This window comes from Elephas maximus, chromosome 1 (genome assembly GCF_024166365.1).
Source record: "Elephas maximus indicus isolate mEleMax1 chromosome 1, mEleMax1 primary haplotype, whole genome shotgun sequence".
In the NCBI taxonomy this organism is placed as follows: domain Eukaryota; kingdom Metazoa; phylum Chordata; class Mammalia; order Proboscidea; family Elephantidae; genus Elephas; species Elephas maximus.
Genome location: NC_064819.1, coordinates 106,030,729 through 106,054,596, shown reverse-complemented (window position 1 = coordinate 106,054,596; position 23,868 = coordinate 106,030,729). Strand labels below are relative to the sequence as shown.

General features: G+C 54.8%; 1 protein-coding gene across 5 annotated transcripts; it reads right to left on the bottom strand.

The window, feature by feature from the left end:
• Positions 1-4,293: 4,293 nt before the first annotated feature.
• MDFI (MyoD family inhibitor) lies at positions 4,294-22,645 on the bottom strand. 5 transcript variants are annotated; one of them, XM_049891679.1, is made up of 5 exons: positions 22,414-22,645; positions 20,668-20,794; positions 12,166-12,348; positions 8,730-8,954; positions 4,294-4,878 (listed from the first exon to the last, which is right to left on the bottom strand). In XM_049891679.1, exons 2-5 carry the CDS (start codon positions 20,735-20,737, stop codon positions 4,622-4,624), a joined length of 735 nt encoding a protein of 244 aa, XP_049747636.1. In that variant the 5' UTR covers positions 20,738-20,794; positions 22,414-22,645; the 3' UTR covers positions 4,294-4,621. The 5 variants fall into 5 exon arrangements, with proteins under 5 accessions (XP_049747636.1, XP_049747647.1, XP_049747625.1 ...); XM_049891690.1 differs by having other exon boundaries at positions 12,166-12,343; positions 20,708-20,794; XM_049891668.1 differs by having other exon boundaries at positions 20,708-20,794; positions 22,414-22,644.
• Positions 22,646-23,868: the final 1,223 nt, after the last annotated feature.

The following is a 23,868-nucleotide window of genomic DNA, read 5'->3' as shown; positions in this document are numbered from 1 at the left end:
CCAATTGTGCTGACCTCCCCTGTATTGTGTGCTGTCTTTCCCTTCACCTAAAGTAGTTCTTATTTACTATCTAATTAGTGAATGCCCTTCTCCCACCGTCCCCCAACCAGGAACTCTTTGCCTTGTTCATCATGATAATCTCAAGAGCCTAGCATATAGTAGGTGCTCAGTAAACATTCGTTCACTGACAGGCTCCACTCCAATCTGAGAGCACTGCTTTCTTCCCCAGCCCTACCTCCAGGCTGGCGGAGGCGGTAGCTCCCTATCTGATGTGAATTTAGGTGGGGATCCTATGAGGCCCTGGTTGCCACCCAAGTGTCTGGGTCCAGAGATCCTCATCACTCTGTCCTCCCATAAGCAAGGGGATGCCCATCTTAGGCTAGACAACCAGGGCAAAAGTGGGCCTGTCTGCTACTTCAAAGAAGAAAGAAAACCGGAGAAGCTGGCCTTTGAATTGCCAGTCTCATTGCCTCCCCATTGTACGGATAAGGAAACTGAGGCACAGAAAGGCGCAGGGCCCACAGCAATGCCAGAGCCAGAACTGACATATGGCCCAGGCCAGCTGGCTGGAAAGCAGAGATCAGGAGCCAACAGAAACCAGCTATGGAGGAGAGGGGGAGGGGCCAGGACTAGGACTCACCCTGGGAGGATATCTGGATAGCTGGAGAGGTGACCTCTAGACAAGTAATGTCACTTGCTTCCCGGCAGGGATGAGGCTGACTGGGCAGAGACCGGGAGGTGGGGAAGGCAGGGAGGGCATGGAATGAGAGTGGGAAAAGTGGACATCAGCCTCTGCTGCACAGCCCAGGCTGACAGGCTGGCAGGGGGCTGCAGGCTGTGAAATGTGTGTGTGTATGGAATTCCTGAGCGATACAAAGTGATCCACTACTAGCCCAAACGTTGGTGGCTCAAACCCATCTAGAGGTGCCTTGGAAGAAAGACCTGGTCGTCCACTTCCATTGAAAACTCTGTGGAGCACCGTTCTGCTCTGACAGACATGGACTGGATTCCAACTACCGACAACAACGTGTGTGTGAGTGTGAGGGTGTGAACGTGTGAGATGTGAGTGTGTAACTGTGGAATGTATATAAGTATGTGACTGTATGGAGAGTCTGTATGTGCGTGTGTTTGGAGTGAATGTAAGTACGTGTGCTGAAGAGTGTGCCTGTGTGGAGTAAGTGTAAATGTGGGCACTGAGGAGCATGTGTGTGAGAGTGTACGTGTAATATATGTGAGCGTGTGTGAGCACGTGAAGTGTGTATATGTGTATGTGTGACTACGTGAAGTGTGTGTGTACGTGAAGTATGTGAAGTGTGTGTGTATTGCTGGCTAAATCCCTCCCCACCCTACTCAGCCTCTCCGATTTCAGCCACTGTCCTAAAGAAAACAGTCCAGAGCCTGCAGCAGGAAATCGCTATTTGGATTGCAGAGGCGCCTCTTCCTGCCACGGCCCCCACAGCTGGGGGAGGGGCAGGGCCTTCCTGCCCACCTGGGCCAGACCTCAAGTTGGTCAGGAGCACACAGGGCACCTCCTGGTCTCCCTAACACCCCTCACACCCAGACCTCGTGGAAGACTTGAAATGGGCAGGGCGGCTGAGCTGGACGGAGCAGAAACCCTCTCACTGTCCCTCCTCCCCAAGACACAAACAGCCCAGCAGTGAGGGCCACGGGGACTGCCCCACGGCCATGTGAGTGGAGGCTGGTACAAGCTCAGGGAACGTGATTTGGCAACCCTGTCAAAGTTATAAACACATTCACCCGCTTTCAGGAATATTCTGCAGATTTACCTCATTCGTCCCAAAGGGTATGTTCATGCAACCTTGTCCATGCGATAAATTGGTATAGGACTGTAGTGGATTGAATTGTGTCCCCCCAAAAATATGTGTCAACTTGGTTAGATCATGATTCTGTGGTTGTCCTCTACTTTGTGATTGTAATTTTATGTTGAGAGGATTATTGTGGGATTGTAACACCACCCTCACTCAGGTCACCTCCCTGATCCAATGTAAAGGGAGTTTCCCTGGGGTGGGGCCTGCACCACCTTTTATCTCTCAAGAGATAAAAGGAAAGGGAAGCAAGCAGAGAGTTGAAGGACCTCATACCACCAAGAAAGCGGCACCAGGAGCTGAGCTCGTCCTTTAGACATGAGGTCCCTGTGCCTGAGAAGTTCCTGGACCAGGGGAAAATTGAGGACAAGGACCTCCCTCAGGAGCCGACAGAAAGAGAAAGACTTCCCCTGTAGCTGACGCCCTGGATTTGGACTTGTAATCTACTAGACTGTGAGAAAATAAATTTTCTCCTTGTTAAAGCTATCCACTTGTGGTATTTCTGTTATAGCAACACTAGATAACTAAGGCAAGGACTGAGCTATCGGCAGGAGCTAGGGGACTGGATGGTGGCTCACCTATTCAGTGAAACTCCAGGGGCCCTTCAATGTGCAAATGAGGATGATCCCTGAGACGAAGGGCTATGTGTTAAAAACAGGGTGCAGGACAGTATGCATAGCACCCTGCCATCTTTGAAAATATACGTAATACATACATAAATGTTTGTTCGTACGCAGATTACTTCTGTGGCAGAGATCCCTAAGAAACTGTTGCCTGGGGAAGGGGCCTGAATAGCTGAGTTACAGGAGGGCAAGGAGCCATGGACATCCAATAACTAAAGTTATACACCAAATAAACACAAACCGATAAATGAGTATGGGGTCAGGGGTGCTGGGCGGGGAGCAGTTCTATTCTCTAACACATGGGGTCGCCCTGAGTTAGAATCAACTTGATGGCAACAAGTTTGGTTTCTGGGTTTTGGGGGGCCTAGAAGATGGGGCTTCTCTCCTGCTTTGACCTTAACTGTGTGGCCTTAGGCAGGCCACTTCCTCTCCGTGCCCTGAGTTTCCTGTGTGGTCTCAGGTCAGAAAACCTCAAAGTCGGCAAAGCGAGCCCTGTGTATGTGTACGTGGGGTGTGGGTGGTGAGTCCCTCTCACTGCCTGATACCACTTCCTCCTGCTGCACCTGACACCCACTCCCATGGCCCCTATGCCGTTCACTCAGATGACATTCCTTAAGAGCTTGGATTTCATTTTTGTAGTCCTCTTCTTTCCTTCCAGAATCCCTCCAAATCACTCCTGGAAGCAGTGGTCACCAGTTTCCCTTCAAGGCTGTGCTTTTCAAGGCCTTAATTAGCCGTGTCCTCCTAAAGCAAGTAACAGCCCCTCATGCACCCTGGCTCTCTCCTGGCTTCCTCGGTCCACTTGTCCACTGTCCCTCCTCATTGTCCAAGTTGCCAGTGTAGCTATGCAAACTCAGACCAGCCATCGCTGGCCGGGGCACACCAGTGGCACTGGACAGATGGTCTGAGGCTCCTGCCAGTCCTGACCCACTTTCCTCCATCCTGAGGGCCCCCTGGCAAATTGAGGGGTGACTGAGGCTGGGCTGTGTGACCCCCATCCAGGCTGTGAAGCTCAGGTGCAAGCCCAGGCTGTGCCAGGCCTGGGGCCACACCCTACCCTGCTCCGGGGCACTACTCTGCTGACAAGGGCGGCACCCTATGCCTTGGAGCAACTTCATGGGGAAGGGCTTCAAGAAGCCGGAGTCAGCAAGAGTCTAATTAATCAAAACTGAACTCATCTGTTGTTAATTAATGCCATGCCAAGAGTTAACTCTTCCCTCTCTGGTCTTCCCCTTCCCTCTAGTGGGAAGACAGGATAATGGCGGGGAGCCAGTACTCCCTCTCGCTTCCCTCCTTAGCGGAGAACCTGAATGAGGGATGGGCCCATGAAAGTCAGGGCAGGTTTCTGCTCTAAGAAAAGCAGAAGAGGAAGGGACCCCAGAAGTCAGGTCAAGGAAGCCTTACGTATCTGGATGCTTCTTAGGGGGCTTCTGGGGGTTGTTTTCATTTGAGAGTTGTGGTTTGTGGAAATTACTCATGGAAACCTGAGATGGACAAATATCTTTATTTACAGAAACAAACAGAACAGACCCTCCCTCCATTCCCTCCCTCTCCCCTCCCCTTCCAGTCTTTTCCACACTGTCTCCCCTCCCACCTCGCCCCCCAGGCCCCCGCCCAGCCCTGCCCTCTCAGGTCAGTGCGTGGGTTAGCCCCCGCCAGAGCCCAGGAAGGAGATGGGGAGGGGCCTGGCTGAGGGTGGGGACGGTGTCTCTTTTCACATTTTGCTGTCCTCTTTTTTTTTTTTAAGCCTAGGGCAGCAGGGAAGAGGCCCGGAGCAGTGAGAGGTAGAGAAGCACACAGCCCCAGCCCACCCCGCCCTGCCCAGGGCCTACCCCGCCCCTAACTTTCACAGTGTTCTGCAGCCCCAGCGCCTGGGCCAGCAGCAGCCCTCACCCTGCCCCTTCCCCTTGCTGTCCTAGCCCACTCAGTCCTCGGGGCCGGCCTCGTCCAGCCCTGGTAAGCTAGGGAGGGACGCTGGCTTCTCTGCAGTGGGCCCAGATCCCACAACTGAGGTGGTCCCTCTGTGCACCCTGCTTCTCACCGGGGATGGGGTTCTGAGAGGGCATTGGGTGGGTGGGAGAGAACCAGGGAGAGGGGGATTGTCAAGCTTTGTGTGACAGCCTGGGGCTGCCCCACTCAGAAGGCTCTGCTGGAGCGTAGGCTGTAGGCGGGTCAGGAGGAGAAGCAGAGCCCACAGCACTCCATGCAGATCTCTAGGCAGTCTGCGGACTCGCAGCAGGCGTCCAGGATGCCGCAGTCCAGGTCACAGGGCAGGTCGCAGTCAGCGCACTCCCCGGAGCCACAGCAGCAACAGCAGAGGCACGAGTCCTCAGAGCTGCAGGAGCCGCAGGTGGCGCAGTCCAGGACAATGTTGCACAGCGTCAAGAACTCGCAGAACAGGCAGGACAGGATGCAGTGGACGCAGCAGTCTGCAGGTGGAAGGAGAGAGTGGGGTGAAGTGGCCAGGGACACTGGGACCCAGTGACAGCAGTAATGGCCAAGATGTACTGAGGATTCACTGCGTGCCAGGCTCCTGGCTAAGTGCTCTGAGTGCGCTCAGCTCATGCAACCCTCCCCGCAGCTCCAGAAAGTGGGGACTGTAAGGGTCCTGTTTTACAAACGACAGCCCTGAGGCACAGAAGGGTTAAGCACATCTACCCTGTAAGTGGCAGAGTGTGAGGTTCGAGCCCAAGGCAGTCTGGATTGTGACTCCCTGTTCTTAGTTCATCCATTGAACACACAATCTGAGCACTGACATGTTCCAGGCACTGTTCTAAGCCCCGTGCAGGAATTAAACTCAGTTAAAACTTCCAGCTCTATGAGGTGGGGGCTACTATTACTCCACTCTACAGCTGGGTGGTGCAAATGGCTAACGTGCTTGGCTACTAATCGAAAGGATGGAGGTTCGAATCCACCCAGAGGTGCCTCAGAGGAAAGGCCTGGTGATCTTCAAAAAAAAATCAGTCCTTGAAAACCCTGTGGAGCACTGTTCTACTCTGACACACACGGGGTTGCCAAGAGGTGGAGTCGACTCCACCGTTACTGTTTTCGTTTTTAAACAAATGAAGAAACTGGGGCACAGAGAAGGTAAGCAATTTTAAAATATATTCAGAAGCCTACCACTCTGGTACAAATAAAACAGCCTTCTCTCTGGCCTCCTTACTCCCCCTCCTGGCTTCCTCCCCCACCCCACACCTACTCTCCACACAGCAGCCAGAGGGATCTCTCCTGTGCTTAGAATCCTCCAATGGCTCCCATTTCACTTGCAGTAGAAGCTGAAGTCCACCCCCCACCCCCTGCACAGCCCCATGTGATCTGGTTCCATGCCTTCTCTGACCTCTTCTCCCACTATCCCCCCTTCTCTCTCTGCTCCTCAGTCCCGCAGGCTCTGTTCCCTCTGTCCTGAATGCTCTTCCCCCACACTAATGCTTGGCTCATCCCCTTACCTCCTTCTTTGCTCAAACGCCAACCTCTCAATGAGGCCTTCCATGACCACCCTAGTTAATATTGCAGCCTGCCCGCCCCACCTCAGGCCTTGCCACCCTCTCTTGCCCTGACCTCCTTTGCCTTTTTGCCATTGTACTTATCACCTTTGAACATACTACACAATTTTCTTGTATTTATCCTTGTCTCTACCTACTAAGGAGCCCCGGTGGTGCAGTGGTTAAGAGCTCGGCTTCTAACCAAAAGGTTGGCAGTTCGAATTCACCAGCTGCTCCTTAGAAACCCTGTGGGGCAGTTCTACCCTGTCCTGTAGGGCCACTAGGAGTCGGAATCAACCCTAAATGGTGAGCTCCACAAAGGCAGGTCTCTTTGTCTTTGTCCACTGATAAAGCGCATTCCCTAGAACAGTGCCTGGCGCATAGTAGGTAGGAGGTGCCCAATAAATGTTAAATGAATTAATGCACGAACTTGCTCTTGGACACACAGGTGGTAAATGGTGGAGGTGGGACTTGAACCCAGGCCAGCTGGCTCCAGGGCCCATGCTCTGAATTGCTTTTGTGCAGTGGAGATCCTGAGCTGCCATTCCTTGAGGGGCCAGGCCTTGGGGCAGTGTTCAGTTCCCCTGACCAGCTGGAACCCTGGCACAAGGCTGCTAGTCCTCTGGGAGTCTCATTCTGCCAGGGAGGGTCTGACTGCCCCCTTCCCTCATTCCTGTGTGGGGGAATTAGGGTTTTGTATAGCTGGTATCCATACAATCTGTCCCCTAACTGGATCAGCTCTCTTCAGTTGTAAATCTGATGAGGTCATTACCTTGTTCAAAATTCTTCAATGACTCCCTGTTGCCCTCAGATAAAGTCCAGGTCCACAGCACCATTTACAAAGCCTCAAGGCTTCAAGAGCCCCTGCCTGCCTGGGGTCTCACCTCCCACCATTCGTCACCTTGAACTTCATCATTTAGCCACATGAAGCCATTTCTCAACTATGTTTATGCTCTCCTAGCTAGATACTCCTACTCATGCTTTAAGACTTGCTAAGCTGTTACCTCCTCCAGAGAGCCTTCCCAGACTTCCTTCCCCACTTATCTGGGCTGGTGTGGGTGTCTTCTTGTGCTTGCATAACCTCCCTTGTGTGACTTTATCACGTATTTAGCATATCATATGGTGATGACCTGTTTGTGTGTTTCTGAAGAGAGCTTTATGAGGGCATGGACTGGGGTTTTGACCTCTGTGCCCAGCACAAAGCTGGGTGCCTGGCACATGAGTGTTGTTACTGGCTGGCATTGAGTCGATCCCAACTCATGGTGACCCCGTGTAAAATGGAATAGAATGCTGCCCAGTCCCGCGCCATCCCCATGAGCAGCTGAGGATCAGACCATTGTGATCCATAGGGTTTTCATTGATTTTTGGAAGTAGATCCACCAGGCCTTTCTTCCTAGTCTGTCTTAGAATAGAAGTTCCACTGAAACCTGTTCAGCATCATAAAACTCCCCCCCCAAAAAAGAAAAAAAAAAACCCGTTGCCATCGAGTCAATTCTGACTCATAGTGACCCTACAGGGCAGAGTAGAACTGCCCTATAGGGTTTCCAAGGAGTGCCTGGTGGATTCGAACTGCCAACCTGTTGGTTAGCACCTATAGCTCTTAACCACTGCACCACCAGGGTTTCCAAGGAGTGCCTGGTGGATCCGAACTGCCAACCTGTTGGTTAGCACCTATAGCTCTTAACCACTGCACCACCAGGGTTTCATAGCAACATGTAAACAACCGCTGACATATGAGTGGTGGCTACACATGAGGTGCACTGGCCAGGAATCAAACCTGGGTGTCTCACATGGAAGGTGAGAATTCTACCACTGAACCACTAATGTTGTTGTTGGGTGGCACTGAGTCAATTTCAACTCATAGTGACCCCATATGACAGAGTAGAACTGCCCCATAAACTTTTCTTGGCTGTAATCCTCATGGAAGCAGATTGTAAGGTCTTTGTTCCATGGAGCCACTGGGTGGGTTCAAACTGCTGACCTTTCAGTTAGCAGTTGAGTACTTAACCATTGTGCCACCAGGGCTCCTGAACCACCAATACTCCTACATAACTCAAGCTGTCGGGCAGAACCTGTTCTATGAGGTGGGAGGGTTTCAGAACACATAAGGTGTAAATGTGATGACTGTATATTGAATCCTGTTGGTAGAGGATTAGGCCAGGATACCCCAACATAGGCAAGAATTGCTTAATAATTCTGGGCTGAAGGTCAGGCAGCCAGTGAGCTACAGGCAGCTGTGCAGAATGGATGCCTGGTGGGTGAAGGGCTGGCTGCCCAGGGAGGCCCCAGAGAGGATCTTTGCATTACTGAAACACCAGCTGGTATATCTGGGTCCTCCACCTTCTAGTGCACCATATAGTTCCCTACCCCTGCCCCCAGCTAAGCATCTGATGGGCACCATTTTATTCTGCTCAGTGCTCTTCTGCTCTCGCTAAACAGATGGTCCACCCCTTGAGAAAAATTTCTGCTGCCAGAAATGGGGTGGCATAGGCTGGATCAGCTCAGAGGGCTCCATTTCTTGCTACAGCAACCCTGGGAGGGCAGGGATGGGGAAGGGCTGGCCTTGATGGTGTGCCTCACTTTAACCAACAGGGGTACTTTGCAGGGTTCTCACACTTGAGTGTGCCTCAGGCTCTGGAGGGCTTATTAAAGCACAGGTTCCTGGGCCTCAGCCCCAGAGATGTCCATTCAATGGGCCTGGAGTGAGGCTGAGTCTGCACCAGCAACCAGGTGACGCTGATGTCACTGGTCTGCAGATCCGCATCTGGCTTTGGACAGGTGGGATGGAGAGCTCTTACCTTCCTGCGCCTGGAGGGGGATCTGGGGAGCGGCAGATTTCGTGCTGCCCTTGCTCTTCTTGCTGCCCTGGCTGGCAAGAGATGGGTGCGTCTGCAACTTCCGGTGGGCCTTGGGGCCACCCAGGGCACCATTCCCCACCCGCCTGGCGTCACTCAGCTCCGAGGGGTGGCCAGAGCCGTTCGGCAGTAGTGGGGTGCAGCCCAGGGGGTTCCCCTGAGGCTGGCCTGGAAAGATGAAAGAAAAGGTGATGGGGAAAGGGTGGGGGCCTCCCAGCTCCCCAGAGCCCTGCTTTACTCTTAGGTACACCACAGGTCACCTGTTGTTGTTAGGTGCCGTCAAGTCGGTTCTGACTCATAGCGACCCAACGTACGACAGAACGAAACACTGCCCAGTCCTGTGCCATCCTCACAATCGTTGCTACGCCTGTGGGCATTGTTGCAGCCACTGTGTCAATTCATCTTGTTGAATGTCTTCCTCTTTTTCGCTGACCCTCTACCGAGCACAGGTCACCTAGCCAAACTTACATTGTGCAGATGGGGAAACTGACGCCAGAGAGCAGGACTGCATTACCCAGAAGTGGACCATGCAATAGGAGCAGAGCTGGGCCCGCTACTGACTCTCAGTCCAGTGCTCATTCCACAACACAGCCCTGCTTTGTTTTCCAGAGAAGACAGAGATGCAAGGTGCAGGGCTCAGACCCTGGACCCCACCCAGGAAGCCTTTTCACCCCATGTGAAATTCATTTTCCTGCTCTTGGGATCCTGCGATTTGGGCAAGAGCAGTGGTTGTATATTGGGGGAGTTGGCTGGGGTCGGGGAGACAGCAATGAAGCGGTTAATCTTCATCTCAGCCTCTGCCAAGCCCCCAGCTGTTTCTGCCCTTCCTGTGCTGGTTGATTTATTGGAAACATCTGTTTGGAGATGAACGCCCTGCCCCTGGAAGCCAGGGGCTCCTCACAGCAGCCCCTCTATCTCCAGCTTCTTCCTCCTGAGCTTTCTCTAGCACCCACCCCCATTCTGCCTCTGTGGGAGCACTGGTAGAAAGAGTTTAATGAGGAGCCCTGGGGATCTGGGTGAGGATGGAGAGAAGACAGGAAAAAGGAAGTTGGCAGGGAGACCCCTGAAGCCAGGAACCTTGGGTCCCTGTCCCAGGCTGAGGGACCAAACTTCAGCTTTATCAGTGGGATGCAGAGAAGCTGAACCTGGACTTCCCCCCACCCGCTCAAAACCCAGTTCCTTCCTGCACCTCACTCAGGGATGCTCAACTGTTCTGTTTTCAAGAGAGGAGGGTAGGTACATGTGTCTATAGAGGGCGTGGCTCAGAAGGGGTCCTGAGAGCTTCAGCAGGAGCCTCCAGCCCTGGGGCCCCCTCGGGGGCACTCTGTGGGGCACTTCAGTGCCTCAGATGCTGGGGTCTGGATCCCCAACTCTCTCTAGTCCTGGCCTCTGTATTTGAATTGTGGTTGGAGGGAGGTGTCCGGGGTGCCCTGGAGGCTGAGAAGAAGGTGACCTCCGTGCTTCCCTTGACTGAGGGGGCTGCGCCTTCTCGTCAGGGCAGTAGCCATAGCACTGAGCGCTGCCTGAGCGCTTACTGCCTGCCAACCTCTGTTCTAAGCACTTGGTATAGTAATCATTCTCTCTTTGAATCCTCTTAGTACCTCTCTAGGGCATTATCTTCATTTGACAGATGAGGAAACTGAGTCCTCGAGAAGTACAGTAGCTTACCCAAGGTCACACACAACTAGTAAGTGGCAGAGAGGGGCCAGCCTAGAGGCTAGGAGCTGGGACTGAGAGGGCAGGGAGGCAAAGACGGGAGCAGAGAGGTTGGGAAACAAGGGACTAGGGGACAGGTGGCTACAATCACAACTACTCTTATAACTAGTAGCTTACTTTTTTTTTTGAGCAGTTATGCTATACCAGGCACAGTGCTAAGAGCTGTACATGTAGTAACTCCTTAAAGCATCACAACAGCTCTGCTATTGGTCCCATTTCACAGATGAGAAAACTAAGGCCAAGAGAAGTTAAAACTTGCTGAAGACCCCAGAACTAGGAACTGGAGGAGGGAGGGCATGGAAACTGGGAGAAAGGAGACCAAAACAAGGTGGTTAGTAGGGGGAGGATGGGAAACAGGACTCTCTGACCAGGCCCTATGCAGCCGGTCCTGAGGTGTGGCTGGTGCTTGCATTTGGGTAAACAGGGGTAAGGCCATGGGAAGTGGCCAGGCCTGAATCATACTGCCCCCACCTCTTGGCCCCTCGGAGGGTGACTGGGCTGAGCCCTTGGCCAGCCTCAGTGCCCCTTGCCCTGCTGCCTAAACATGGGCACGGTGACCAGAGAGCGGCAGTGTGTGGTGAGCTGAGGGCCCTGGGAGGTGTGGGCAGACACAGAGCCTGCCTGTGGCCACAGCCGTGGGGGTGGCAGTGGGGGCAGGGGTGGGGGCTGAGTCACAGAGCAAACACCCGGGGCCCCTAGACACAGGAGTGTCTGTCCAACTCCCATCCAGTCCCCCAGCTCTGTGGCTATGGCGCTGACCTCTTTCTCTCAATTCTGCTGGTAGGTGTGTCTGGAGGAGACCGAGGGCAGAGCGCTAGCAGGATTTAGTGACCCTGACTTCCAGGGAGTCCAACTTAGCCCCAGATGCCCTGGCTGAAGGTGGCTCCCTGCTCAGCTGCGCCAGCTGGGCAGGCAGGCACAGGAAAGAGCACCGGGCCAGGATACATGGGTCCCCCAGCTTGTGACCGGGGTGAACAATTCTGTGTCTCAGCTACCTCATCTGTAAAATGGGCTTGGCAATACTACCCTGCTGCCTTACCACAGGCTGGCCTGGAGAGCATGTGACATCATTCTGGGAAGGAAAGTTAAAAAGTGAGGATGTGTCTATAGATTTGGGGAACCTTCATAAGTGACTACGAAGTGATTCAGGCTGCTCCTTCCCCTGCTCTTGAGGGTAGGGGTGGAGAATTCACTCCCTCCCAGGACGGGGCCTGGAAAACCCGAGCCAGGCCTTGGGATGGAGCTGAATGGTGCTCCTTTCTCCCCTGAGCACCTGGGGGACTTTCTCCTTCCTTCTGCCCTTGATACCCTGACAGATGGGCCATCTCAGGTTCCACCCCCAGCTCTGGGCAGCCCTCTTCCTAAGGCAGGACACCTCTTTCCACACAGCCTCATGCTCTCTTGTGCTGAACCACATTGCTCAGAGCCTGTCCACACCCCCCTGCTTACCAATCATTTCATATGTGAAGGTTTTCTTCCTAAACACAATAGGCAGTGACAATGCCTCACACCTCTCCACTGCCCACACGACCCTCCTCGAGGTCCTGGCCTGGCACTGGGCACCTGTAGGCACCCACTACATTTCTTCCAGCCCATCAGGATTGGATTCCCTAGTGGAGCCCTTACATGTTGCCACCACAATCCCCAGGCCCCTAGGACTCACGTGTCACAGCTTCTGTGGGGACATCGAGGTCAGTGCTGTCCAGGGCCTGGGGGGCCCCAGGGCCATTGCCTTGGGGCATGGGGGGCGCTGCCTCCTCCAGGGAGCCCTCCTCTGGAGCTGCCTCCGCAGGGTGAGCAGATTCTGTTACTACCTCCAACCCAGGGAGGAGGGATGGGGTCTGGGCTAGGGAAAAAGCAGACGACTAAGGCACGTTTTCCTGGTATCGGTCCCATGGCCCAGAATTCCCAGTGAGCCCTCATTCTCAGTCTCTTTGCACCGGTCACCCAGGCCTCACCCTATCTGACAACAGTGCCACACCCCAAAACAGAAGGCTCCCAAACCTGTGAGTGAGCAAGGGTGTGTGCGTGCATTTATGTGTACGTATGTGTGTGTGTGTGTGCACACGTGTGCATATGGGGCGTTGGGAGGAGGGGCCAGAGACGTGCAGTGTAAAGGCAGGCTGGGAAAGGAGGCAAAAACATAGATCAGGAGCGAACAGATGGTCAGCAATGGGGAGATAGTGACAGGAATCGAGAGTGACGGGGAGAGAGAATCAAATGGACAGTAAAAGGCAGAAGCAAAGAGAGATAGAGGATCAGAGTGCGGGAGATTGGGCCCAAGGAGAGAGTGATAGAAGCCTGTGACAGACAGCCAGAGACTGGGAGGGAGAGAATAGAGAGAAAATCTGTGAAGCAGAGAAAGATAAAGGCAGGGTCAGAGGCAGAGGTGACGGAGAAGGGAGCATGATGCCTAGAGATATCAAGAAGGAGACAGATTGAGGAATTGGGTCAGAGAGAGAGGATGATAGTGAGAGAAAGAGGCAAAGAGAAACCTTGGGATAAGGAGGCAGGAAGAGAGACAGGGAGACGGCCCAAGAGGGCTGGGGAAGAGGTGAGCCGCAGCCACGTGTAATTACAGTGACTAACTCGGCCCCTCTGTCTAGGGTGGGTGGAAGGCAGAAATGGAGCCACCTTCAAACCCACAATTCTTGAGGCAGTGGCGGGATTAGGCTCCCCTGGGCCCAGGGAAAGAAGGCTATGGGGGATGGGAGGTGGGGGAGGGAGCAGAAGGGGTATGTGTGAGGATCCACTGTGGGGAAGAGGCTGTGAGAGGGGAGGGAGAGGCCAGGAGTCAAAGGCCCAAGGCCCAGGGGGCAATTACAGTATACAGGGTACAACCTAAGCCTCTCATCACCCCAGGTTGTGGAGTCGGAATGATAGGGGCCTCAGGAGGGCACCCCCCCGAAACACACACACAATGTGGGGAGAAAGAGAAGCAGCAGCAGGGGAGACAAAAAGAGCAGAGAAACCCAGAGAATAAAAGACAAATACCCACTCATACACACGGCACAGAGACAGTGAGAGAGAAGAACAGTCTTGGAAATAGAAATGGCATCAACCACGGAGAACAGAAAGAAGGGCTCACATACGGTGGTTAAAAACTAACAAACAAAAAAACAAACCCATTGCCGTTGAGTCAATTCCGACTCAGACCCTACAGGACAGAGTAGATCTTTCCGGAAGCAGACTGCCACATTTTTTTCCCTCAGAGTGGCTGGTGGTTTCGAACTGCAGACCTTTCGGTTAGCAGCTTAACCACTGTGCTGCCAGAGCTCCTGTCCTTCTCTGAGCTGTCTCCAAATGACAGAGAGAGAGCAGGAGGGAGATAATTAGAGGGATCAGGAAAGGCTTGGGCATGCAAGTCTGGAGAATGGGAGTGTTGTGTCTTGAGGGGAAGACCCAGTGACTCTGGTTCCTCCATGACCCCTAACCGTTTCTCTGTGACCTCCGGCCTTCAGGGACTCCTGAGGAATCCTTGTTTCAAAGACCCAGGTCCCCTGGTTGGGGTAATGTGGGTACAGAGGCCCCATGTGAGTGGCACAGAGGGAGGCAGGCCCAGGCCGGCAAGCTCACACCTGCCCAGGGAAAACCACAGGCCCTGCTTGGAGACAGGATCTGGGGCAGAGAAGAGGGAGGAGCTGGGGCTCCTGGGACACCTGGTGGGCAGCAGAGTTACCTGCTGGGAGCCCCTCACAGTGCCCACTGCTGCCCCAGGGAGGCATGGGACAGTTCCCTCAGCCCCTTCTGCTCTTTGGGTCTGGAGCCTCAAACCAAGGGGCCTCTGCTCCAGCCCAAACTGTGGCCCACAGGGTGCCAAGGCCTGAAGTAGAGAGAAACTGGAGGAAAAGGGGTGGTGAGGTTCCAGGTGGGGGGGGAGTGAGCACACCTGGGAGTGCCTGGCTTGTCCTGAGAGCTGGCAGGGAGAGAGAACAGCCCCAATACTGCAAGAGAGGTGGTGAGTAGGAGGAAGGAAAGAATGGAGGGAGGTCTGGGCCAGGCCCATCAGCAGGGTCGGTCTTCTGGAGGAGGTGGCTGATTCTGGTCTATCCGAGGTCCTGCCATGGGAAGGGGCCATCTTTTCCTCCTTTGACCGCAGGTTTAATCCTAAGGTCTGGGTGAGAGAGACCACAGGGCTCAGGGAGTGGGTGGGCCTGAGAGTCACTAGGCAAATGGCTGTCTTCATGAAAACAACTGAGGCAGAGCCCAAAGGGAAGGAGGTCCACTGGGAAGAAATGGAGAGGGTACAGGTGCAATGAGGGAGGGTCCAAAGATGTAAAAGTGCAAGGAAAGGGGAAAAGAGGGAGAGAGCTGGGGAGGAGAGAAGGGCCAGCAGAGGGTAATAGCTGGGGAGGGAGGCATAGCTGGCCCCAGAAGCTTCTGTGTGGGCAACTTGCCACCCCAGGGGCTGCCACAGTCCAATTCCAGGAATGTGACGATGGGCCAGGTCCCAGGTCGGGCTCCAAGGAGGTATCAAAGGAGGCAACTGACAGAATGGAAGCACGAGGGACCTGAAAATGGAGCCTCCCCTTCAAAACCTGGTTCGAAGGTTGTTGGTGTGCCTTCGAGTCAATTCTGACTCATAGCAACCCCACATGACAGAGTGGAACTGCCCTATAGGGTTTTCTAGGCTGTAATCTTTATGGGAGCAGATCACCAGGTCTTTTCTCCTGCAGGGTGGCTGGTGGGTTCAAACCGCCGACCTTTTGGTTAGCTCTTCCTAGGTCACCTGGTCATCAGGGATGGGGGCGAGCAGGCAGGTGGAGATGACACCCAAGGAAGAATGTGCTGCCTGCTAGACCATCCCTCTCCCAGCCCTGAGCCTGGTCTGCACCAGCTCAGACCTGACTCTTGGGGGCTAAGACCAGGTTGTGTGAAGAGGGAGGCTCAGGCCGCAGTCCTAATTTCCGGGAAGGGGGGGGAGCTTTTCCAGCCCCATACTCTGGCCTCCAGAGGCATCTTGCCACGGCCCTAGGCCCTGAACCAGGAGTCCTGTGATGTAATGAAAAAGGCCTGAGTGAGGAGCTGGAAGATGCAAGCCCTGGTTTTTACTAGTTACCAGCTCAGGCAAGTTACCAGGACTTGTGTGTAAAGGAGGACCCTAATGCTTATCTCTCAGGGTCTCAAGGAGTAAATGAATTACTCAGATGGTGCCCTGGCATGCGGGGGGTCATATGTGAATCAACCCACCCACCTTACATCGCTCCCTCCCTTCCTTTCTGTGCTATTCAGTTTAATGTTTATTAAGCATCTATGATGCACCTGCCAGTATGTCAAGTAATTAAGAAAGACCAAGTCATCCCTCGGGAGTTCTCTGATGGGTAGGAGGTGGGGCTGCCACATATACTGAGAGGCAAGAGTTATGGAGTCTCTGGATGGTGCAGTTAACAGGCTTGGCTGCTAACAGAAAGGCTGGAGGTTTAAGTTCACCCAGAGGTGTCTTGGAAGAAAGACCTGGACATGTACTTCTGAAAATTCGGCCACTGAGAACCCTATGGAGCACGGTTCCACTTTGACACACACTGGGTCGCCATGAGTCAGAGTTGACTTGATGGCAACCGGTTTATCTGTAAGAATTGTGGAAGCACGGAACACGGGTACTTAGCCTAGATGGAGAGTGGGAGGATGACTAGGAGGCTTCCTGGAGAAGGCAATGTCCACAATGAGTCTTGAATAATTGGCAAGGAAGGGGAAAAGGGCATTTCAAGAACAGCAGCAGCAGGAACCAAAATCCTGGAGTGAACAGCAGTGAGCAGCTGCAGAGGGAGAGAAACCACAGGCCTTCGGTGGGGTTGAGGCAGGCAAGCCTAGAACACTAGCGGGGGTATCGCGGGCCTCGGGGTCATTTTCCAGGCTTCCTCCTGAGGTTACCAGGGTGCATAAAGTGATGTCATTCAGTTCTGTTGTGGAGGGAGTTACGATTTCTGCTTTCTTGGCCCCCAAGGGTGGGAGAGAGAGGAAGGCAAGGAACAGAGTTTAGGGAGAGTGGAGTCCCCAGCTCAGCCCTCTTCACCCAGTGTGTCCACTGTCTGGGGCAGCCTCTCCTGTGTCACTTCCAGGATTGCTGGCCTTGAATTTGGGTTTTCTTTTAGGGCAGTATAGAGAGCTGAGACCCAGGCACAAGAAGGCCCCTCCTACAGGAAGTCTGCCACTTTAGGGTGCCCATCGGCCCTTGTACGGAAACCAGGGAGGAAAGAGAACCAAGTACAGTATTTTGAGCTGAGAACACACAGAGTGCCAGACCTCCTGGAGCCAGGAGGGGCAGCGAGGGGCAGCTGAGGTAGCAATGCCAAGGACAGACGAGGAAATCGTGTCAAGTGCCCAGAGACATGGGACTAGAATAAGAAGGAATAAGAAACCACATGAAGGCCTGACCTACGAATGGGAAAACTGCCACAGAGAGCCCAGATCCCGAGACACTGGCCCAGGACACAGCATCAGCTTGGAGCGGACACTGCAGCAAAGCCAGGCAGAAGGTGGAGCCCAAGTGCTCACACGTCAAGAGACCAAAAGAGCCCAGTTCTCCATTTTGTGACCAAGAGACACCGCTGCCTAGCTACAATGGGGAGAACATCTCTAACGGGAAACTTCTACGAAGATGTTCAAGAGGATAGAAATGTGGAGGGGGCTGGAGGGAGGGAAGGGGCGGCAGCAAAGGCCAAGAAGGGCCCCTATGTGGATGTGCAATTCATGTCCTGCGTAAAGGCGCCTGCTTACGGTGTGAGGTGGGTGGGTCTGAAGTCCCTGGTTGGCGCTTCTTCCTTCTAGTAGCTGCCAGCTGCTTATCCAGCTGCACACCTGCTCCATCTGATGGAGGGGAGGGGTGCACTTTTTTCTAATTCTCACAGAGGCGTCATACATGCTGGTGGTGTCTCTAAGCAGAAGGCCTTAGCCCTGCATCCGTCCTCTCACGGTTCCACAAGGGGGAAATACAGAGAGGCAGCAGCCCCTTTGCCATGAAACTCTCATACCCCCACATAAGCTAAGGTAAGGTCAATGCCCCAATTTCTGGAAAGACAGCCTCAAACAGAATAGAAGAGTCATGTTTAAATCTATAAGCCCAAGAGGAAAGGCTGAGAGACCCACAACCTCAGCAGGGACCTTGTGGGCGCCTGCTACCTGCTGCCACCAAATTGAGGGGTGGTCCTGGGCCTCGAAGGTACAGAGGAACCTCTTCCAGGTGGGATGGGTTTACTCCAAGCCTGGACAATGCCCACAGTCACCAGGCCCCTTGCTGGGGTAGAGAGAAGCCCATGTTCGGGACCTCCAATACCTGGTCCCTCCAGTCCAGCCCTCTCCATTGTCCTTGCGGATAGTGAAACTAGGCTTTCCCCTTGGTACTCTGACTACCTCTGGAGAGTGAGGGCCAGGACTTTATTTGGTCCGAGAGTAGTGGCTGGAACCCCACACTTCAATCACTCCTTGGCCTGGCATTCAAGGGCTTGGTCTACGTCTTCAATCTAATCAGCGTTCAAAGATCCTGTGTTGAGGCAAACTGATCTCTCCAAGGACCTGGGCCACCACAGGGCCTTCTGATCAGTCTACCCATGCTTATACTGTTCCTTTGACCAGAAGGTCTTACCTCCTTTCTCTCCCACTCCCCAAATTCAACTCACCTTCATGACCTAGCTTGAGCTTCACATTTTCCTGCAGAAGCCTTCCCTGATCTCCAAGCTGATAGTCCCTCCTCCAAGAGGCCCACTTACTGAGAACTTAGCACTCAGTGTCACTTGTTGTGCAATGTAAGTTGGTAGTGATGTCCTGGCTCCTCAACCAGACTAATAACCAACTCACCAACTTGGGCTGGGGGGCAGTGTTGGTATTCCTCTCTGCATCCCCAGTAGGCACCCAGCAAATGTCTGCTGGTGAATTCTGGAGTATGGAATGCCCCAGGTCAGGGGAAGGAGAGAGTGAGGGTCAAGCATTAAGGTGGCATCTGGCCCTGAATCCCAAGAAGGCTGGAGAATGTGGACTCTCTTGAGGCAGAAGTGGTTAATGTGAACTCACTGGTCCGAGTCCCAGGCCACCAGGCTGAGGACTTCGGAGGGCCTGAGCCGGCCAGTTAGGCTGCGTCTGGTTGGTTTTATTTTAGGTCTAAAGGCTCCAATTCCCCAGGAAATTCAATTTAGAACCAAGAGCAGGAATGTGACGCCCCAGTGCTGGGCAGAAATCTGCTGTGAGTTAGGGAGCCAGGCTCCTGGGGCTCTCAGGGGTGGGTGGGGAGGAGGCCACTGGGGGAGCCAAGGGTGTATGGGCTTGGCCACCTGCCCCAGGCAGAGCTGCCTTGAGTCCCCAAATGTGCCCCATTTGCATCTTTGGCAGCTGAGGGAGGGACCTACATGCTCCCTGTTCTACCAGCAGGGCCCCCCCGGGGCAGCGCTGTGGCCTTGCTGTTCTGTCAGTACTCAGCAGGGAACGTGGGGGATTCTGGTCTTGGATTCAGGCGTCTGTGGGGTTTTGGCTGGGTCTCCTGCGGTTTGGGCTTCCTGGGCAGCAGGCACATTCTCCCAAGGCGGCTGCGGCAGAGCAAGGCCTCTCATGTTATGAAAGCAGCTTTGTCTGGCCCAGCCCAGACTGGGGGGCTTGCTGAGGGGCTGGGGGGCCTCAAGTTACAGTCCAGGGTTTAACCCTCCTAGTGGTCCATCTTGGACCTTGTCCCCTGCCTGAACAAATTTAGCCCCCTCCTCCCCCTGCTGGAGCTGAGAATGGATCAGGCAGGGGAGGAGATTGTGGAAGGAGGAGGCTGGAGGGAAGAGCAGAGAAAATGGATAAGGGGAGGAAGAAAGTAGGGAAAGATGAGAGGATGGGGAGAAACAGGAGGCTGGGAAAGAGAGGAGGGGGAGAGAAGCCAAGAGGGAGGACAGGAGGCTCCCAGACACAGAGGAAGACCCTTTCCCCTTGCCCCCAGCTCTCTCTCCAAGCTGAAGGATCCCAGTTCTTAGTGAAGCTTATTCTCCACAAATCTCTGCTTAGGGGCCCTCATGGAGAGAGGAGGGAACTGAAGGTGAGCAAAGATGCTCGGCAGAACGTAGTCTCAACTATGTGTTGGCCCCTGGCCAGACTCACCCACTTGTCCTCACTCCAGTTGAGGGGACTGCCCCACCTCCATTGTCCTGGGGGCCAGAGTGCCAGCGTCTGCACCAGGTAGACCCAGAGATCAGCTGAGCTGAGACCAGCCTTTCAAAACAGACAAGCCCCTGTGGGCGGATGTGAAGACTGAGGCCTGAGAGAGGAAGGGACCTGTCCCAGGCAACGCAGGGAGTTAGTGTGTGAGGTCCAGGGCTAGAATCTTCATTATTCAGAGAAACAAAGAAGGAGAAGGGGGGCAGAGGAGAGGAAAGCAAAAGAAGGAAACTGACCTCGAGGTGGGATCAGAGTCAGGAAATCTGGTTTCACACTCCTGTACCCCATTCCCTCCCTCTACAAATCCCAGATGCTCCTGACTTCTCCCTGACCCAGTTTTCCATGTAAGTCTGAGTTTACAAATGTCTACAATGAAAGGAACAGACTGAGAGCCACAGGCTGGTTGTGGCTCCAGCAGGAACCCAGGGTAGGATACAGACCCGTGGTCTTGGCGGGGGCAGGGGGCATTTCACCTGGGTTAGTGGGTACTGGGCGGAGATAAGTGTGATGAGTGAGTGTACGTGTGTGCGTCTCTGCCTGCAGAGTGGAGATCGAAGGATCTGAGCCGCCGAGAAGAGAGGAAAGCAAGCTCGATGAGAGAGCAAGAGGGAGGGGAGGGGCCGGGTCTTGTACAGGATCACCGTGGACAAAAGTTTCAAAAGTTTTCGGGAAGCGCTAGCTCAGGTTGGACTGGTGAAAGGGAGGGAGAGACCTAGACACCCCCACCTCCCGCCTGAGGCCCCCATAAATATTTACTAACTGGGCAGTACCAGTTAGGACACAAATCCCAGACGGACAGACAGACACCACTGGGTGTGAGTGTCTGGTGTTCGGGGGTGGGAGGTGTTGGAGCCAACTTGACACAGACACCGCCTCAATTCTGGCCTAGCTCCCCTCACCCCAACCCTCCACTCTCTGAGAAGCCAGTTCCCACCCCATACCCGAACTCCTCGCCCCCACCCCCACGTAAGCTCCGGGAACCATCTCCGAAGTCTCCGGGAGGAGCGAGAAAACTCGCCACCCCCCTCCCCCAGCCGCTTACCCCACTCTGGTCCAGCCTCGGTCTCCAACCCCGATCCTACCTGGGTCTGGGGCTGCGCTGGGGGCTCCATGGGGCGCGTCACAGTGAGGTGAGCGCGGGCCACTCACCTGGGACATCGGCCCGGGACCTGCGGAAAACAGGGCTCAGCAGGCAGGGCCGATCTTGCCTCGCGAACCCCGAGCTGCGCCAGAGCTTGAGGGAGAAAGGGGCCCAGGGGGTGGAGGAGTGGGATCCAGCCGCAGACGCGCGCCTCCCTCCTTTCCTTCTCCAGCGCGGCCACCGACCAACTTACTTGTGCAAACCGGTGCTACTCTGTCGCCCAGCCCGAGTCACGGCGCGGAGCCCGCCATGCGCGCCTGCAGCGGGCGCCCAGCCAGCGCCCCAGCCGAGGGCCACTCGGTGCTTGCCCGGCGCCCCCTCCCCTCACTTGCTCCTTTCTCCCATTTCGGCGCCAGCTCGCACAGCTCGCCCCCTTCCTTCCTCCTTCTCTCCTTCCAGCCCCCTCGCTCCTCCCCTGCTCGTCTCTCTCCTCCCCTCCCCTCCCCTCCCCTCCCGCCCACCCTCTGCCTGCCCCCTCCTCGTCTTCCCAGCGGCTCCCCAAGTCCCCTCCCCCGCGCTGAGCTCCGCGCGGCCAGGGCCGGACACGTCTGTCCGCGGGGCGTCGCGGCCCGAGCCCCCACAGGAAGCCGACTCGGCGCGTTTCCTCCGCGCTCTCGAGCGAGGCCCCAGTCTCCCCAAACCCGCCCCTGCTTGAGACCCAGAGCCCCGCAGGGCTGCAGAGGGGCTGCGCATTTCCTTCGCCTGTCCCGAACTCTGCAAAAGTTTGCGACACATCAGGAGAGAGGGAGAAACCACAGTGACCACATCACCTTGGGCCAATTGTCTGGATAATTGCGACCCCCAAATTCTGTTGTCCCAAAGAAGGGTGTAAGCAAAATTCCTCAGGCACCCTTCGCTCAGCCCTTCGGCCTCTGCCAGGGGTCCTAAGCCGGGTTCCCAGGATCTGGGGCCCAGAGACCACCGCCTTCCCTGCCAGAACTTGTCCCTCCGGAAAATCCGGTTAGGGACTCTCCTTCCGTCGTTCCCTCCACTGTCCTCTGGCAGCCCTGAGCATCCCTAACCCCCACCCCCACCCCCACCCCATTAGCTGTGCGTGAGAACTTGTGTCAGAAAACCAACTTTGGAGATAAGGAGTGGTTCTCCAAGTTCAGCCCTTCTTTCAACTCCAGACGAATCCGAGGCCTTCTAGGGTGGGGGTGCGTGGACAAAGGGGAGGGAAGGGGACTCTCCCTGCGGGCCAGCTGGGCCACACATGTGGAATTGTGAGCTGGGTTCCTCCTCAGGGGTGTGGGAGTGGGGAGGCGCCGCCGCTAGGCAGTCCGAGGGAGTTCAGGGACCCTCAGCGTGACCCCGAGCCCAGCCCCCCGAGAATGGGGAAGGGTACGGAGTCCGCGGCCTGCCAAAGTGGAGCTGGGCTGGCCCGTGGGATGATTTTCAGGTGGGGCCGACCGCTGGGGTGACAGCGTTTTAGCCATACACGACCCAGTCAGCCTCGGAGCTGCGTCTGGGCTCCACACCACTGGGTCCAGTGAGCAATTAGGGCGGCGGCAGCGGCGCCAGGCCAGCTCTCCGAGTCCCGCGTTACGGCACGGCCGGGTCTTGAAGAGCAGCTGAGGCGCTGGGGGCCGGGTGAGGGACTCAGAGCTTCTCCTTGGTGTCCCCCCGCCCCTCTCAGTCGCAACTTACGGTGCTCACAGGTCCTCGGGGCGCCGTCGGGGCCCGGAGCAGCGTGGCCCCCACGGCGCCAGCCGCGCTCTCGCCACCCGCGGCCGCGTCCCGGCGCTGGGCCGGGGTGGCTGCGGCGGGGAGAGAGGGGGCCGGGCCGGAGGAGGGGCTCCGCCCCCGGGGCCGGGCTGCGTGCTGCGGGGGCCTAGCCTTCCGACCCAGGAGTGGGCTCTAGCGGGGTGCTGTCTGGGAACTCTGGGGAGCGGGGCGGACTCCCCTTTCCTGGCACGGGCTGAGTCACCAGGACACGCCCGCGCCGGGCTTGGCAGCAGCTGCATTCTTACAGGCTTACCTGGGCCCACGGGCTGGCTCTCACCCACCTCATGGGTCAAATTGGGGTGTGGGCCTTGTCTCTGGGACAGCCCCTACCGTTTCACTCTGTCTTTTCACTGCATACAGGTCCTATCGCCAACCACAGACCCCAGCGTACGCCCCACCAGAGCTTCTCAATCTCTATCCAGGGCCCCATAATTCTGGATCAGCCCAGCCCCAGCGTTACTGTCCTAGGTCGTCTGCTTGATCTCAAAAGCCCCCCTAATCAGGCCCAGTACCAACTAACTAATATGTCTGGCTTTTTGGAAATGTAAAAATATAATGTAAATTTAATACCCACATGCTGGTTACACAGGTGTGCTCAGTTTGTGAAAATTCAGCAAGCTGAACATCGAAGGTACATGCACTTTTTTGTATGACAACTATTATACTTGAATTAAAAGTTTAAAAAAATTAACACTCGTTAAAATCAATATTGGTAGGATGTGATGGCCAGGCATCTGTCCTTGGCATGGGCCTCCAGTTAGATCCCAGCTCCACCATCCTCTGTGTTTCCTTGGGGGAGCAGCCTCACTTCTCTGAGACAGTGGGTGTGAGCAATGGGCCCTCCACGTGTTACCCAATTATTTGATTATTACCCAGGACCAGTACTAGGGGTGAGGCTAGTGAGGCCTCGGGTGCAAAATTTAAGGAGGTACTGAGAGAAATACCTGGCAATCTACTTCTGTCAGGATTACAGCCTAGGAAACCCTGTCACATGGGGTCCCTATGAGTCGAAAATCAGCTTGACAGCACCCAACAACAACGACAAAAGAGAAAGAGTATTTTGATGCATTATTAAAAAAAAAAAAAAAAATCAGCCAGCTGTCTGTTTTTGTAAGTCAACTTTTATTGGAACCAGAGCCCAGTTAGGGAGAATCAAATGAAACAGTCTTGCAAGTTCAGGGTTGGAGCCTGTCTTTATTTAAAATGTTGATGTTTTGTTCATCCTGGGCTTTTTTTTTTTTTTGGCATTAATTTTGATTTTTAAAAATGTGTAGTAAACTATTGCTTATCTTAATTACTGCATTTTTTGGTGCCCCTTTAAAATTTACACCTGAGCCAAGTGCCTCACTCTCTCCAGGCCTCACATGCTTTGCCCTA

What these genes read in the sequence shown, in the direction of transcription:
- MDFI (XM_049891668.1), bottom strand. Translation starts at nt 20,783, where the DNA reads ATGTCCCAGGTGAGTGGCCCGCGCTCACCTCACTGTGACGCGCCCCAT. An exon ending in CAGCGCAGCCCCAGACCCAG is followed by an intron (nt 12,349 to 20,707) that starts GTAGGATCGGGG and finishes CTTTTTCCCTAG; the next exon opens with CCCAGACCCCATCCCTCCTC. An exon ending in CCCCACAGAAGCTGTGACAC is followed by an intron (nt 8,955 to 12,165) that starts GTGAGTCCTAGG and finishes TCATCTTTCCAG; the next exon opens with GCCAGCCTCAGGGGAACCCC.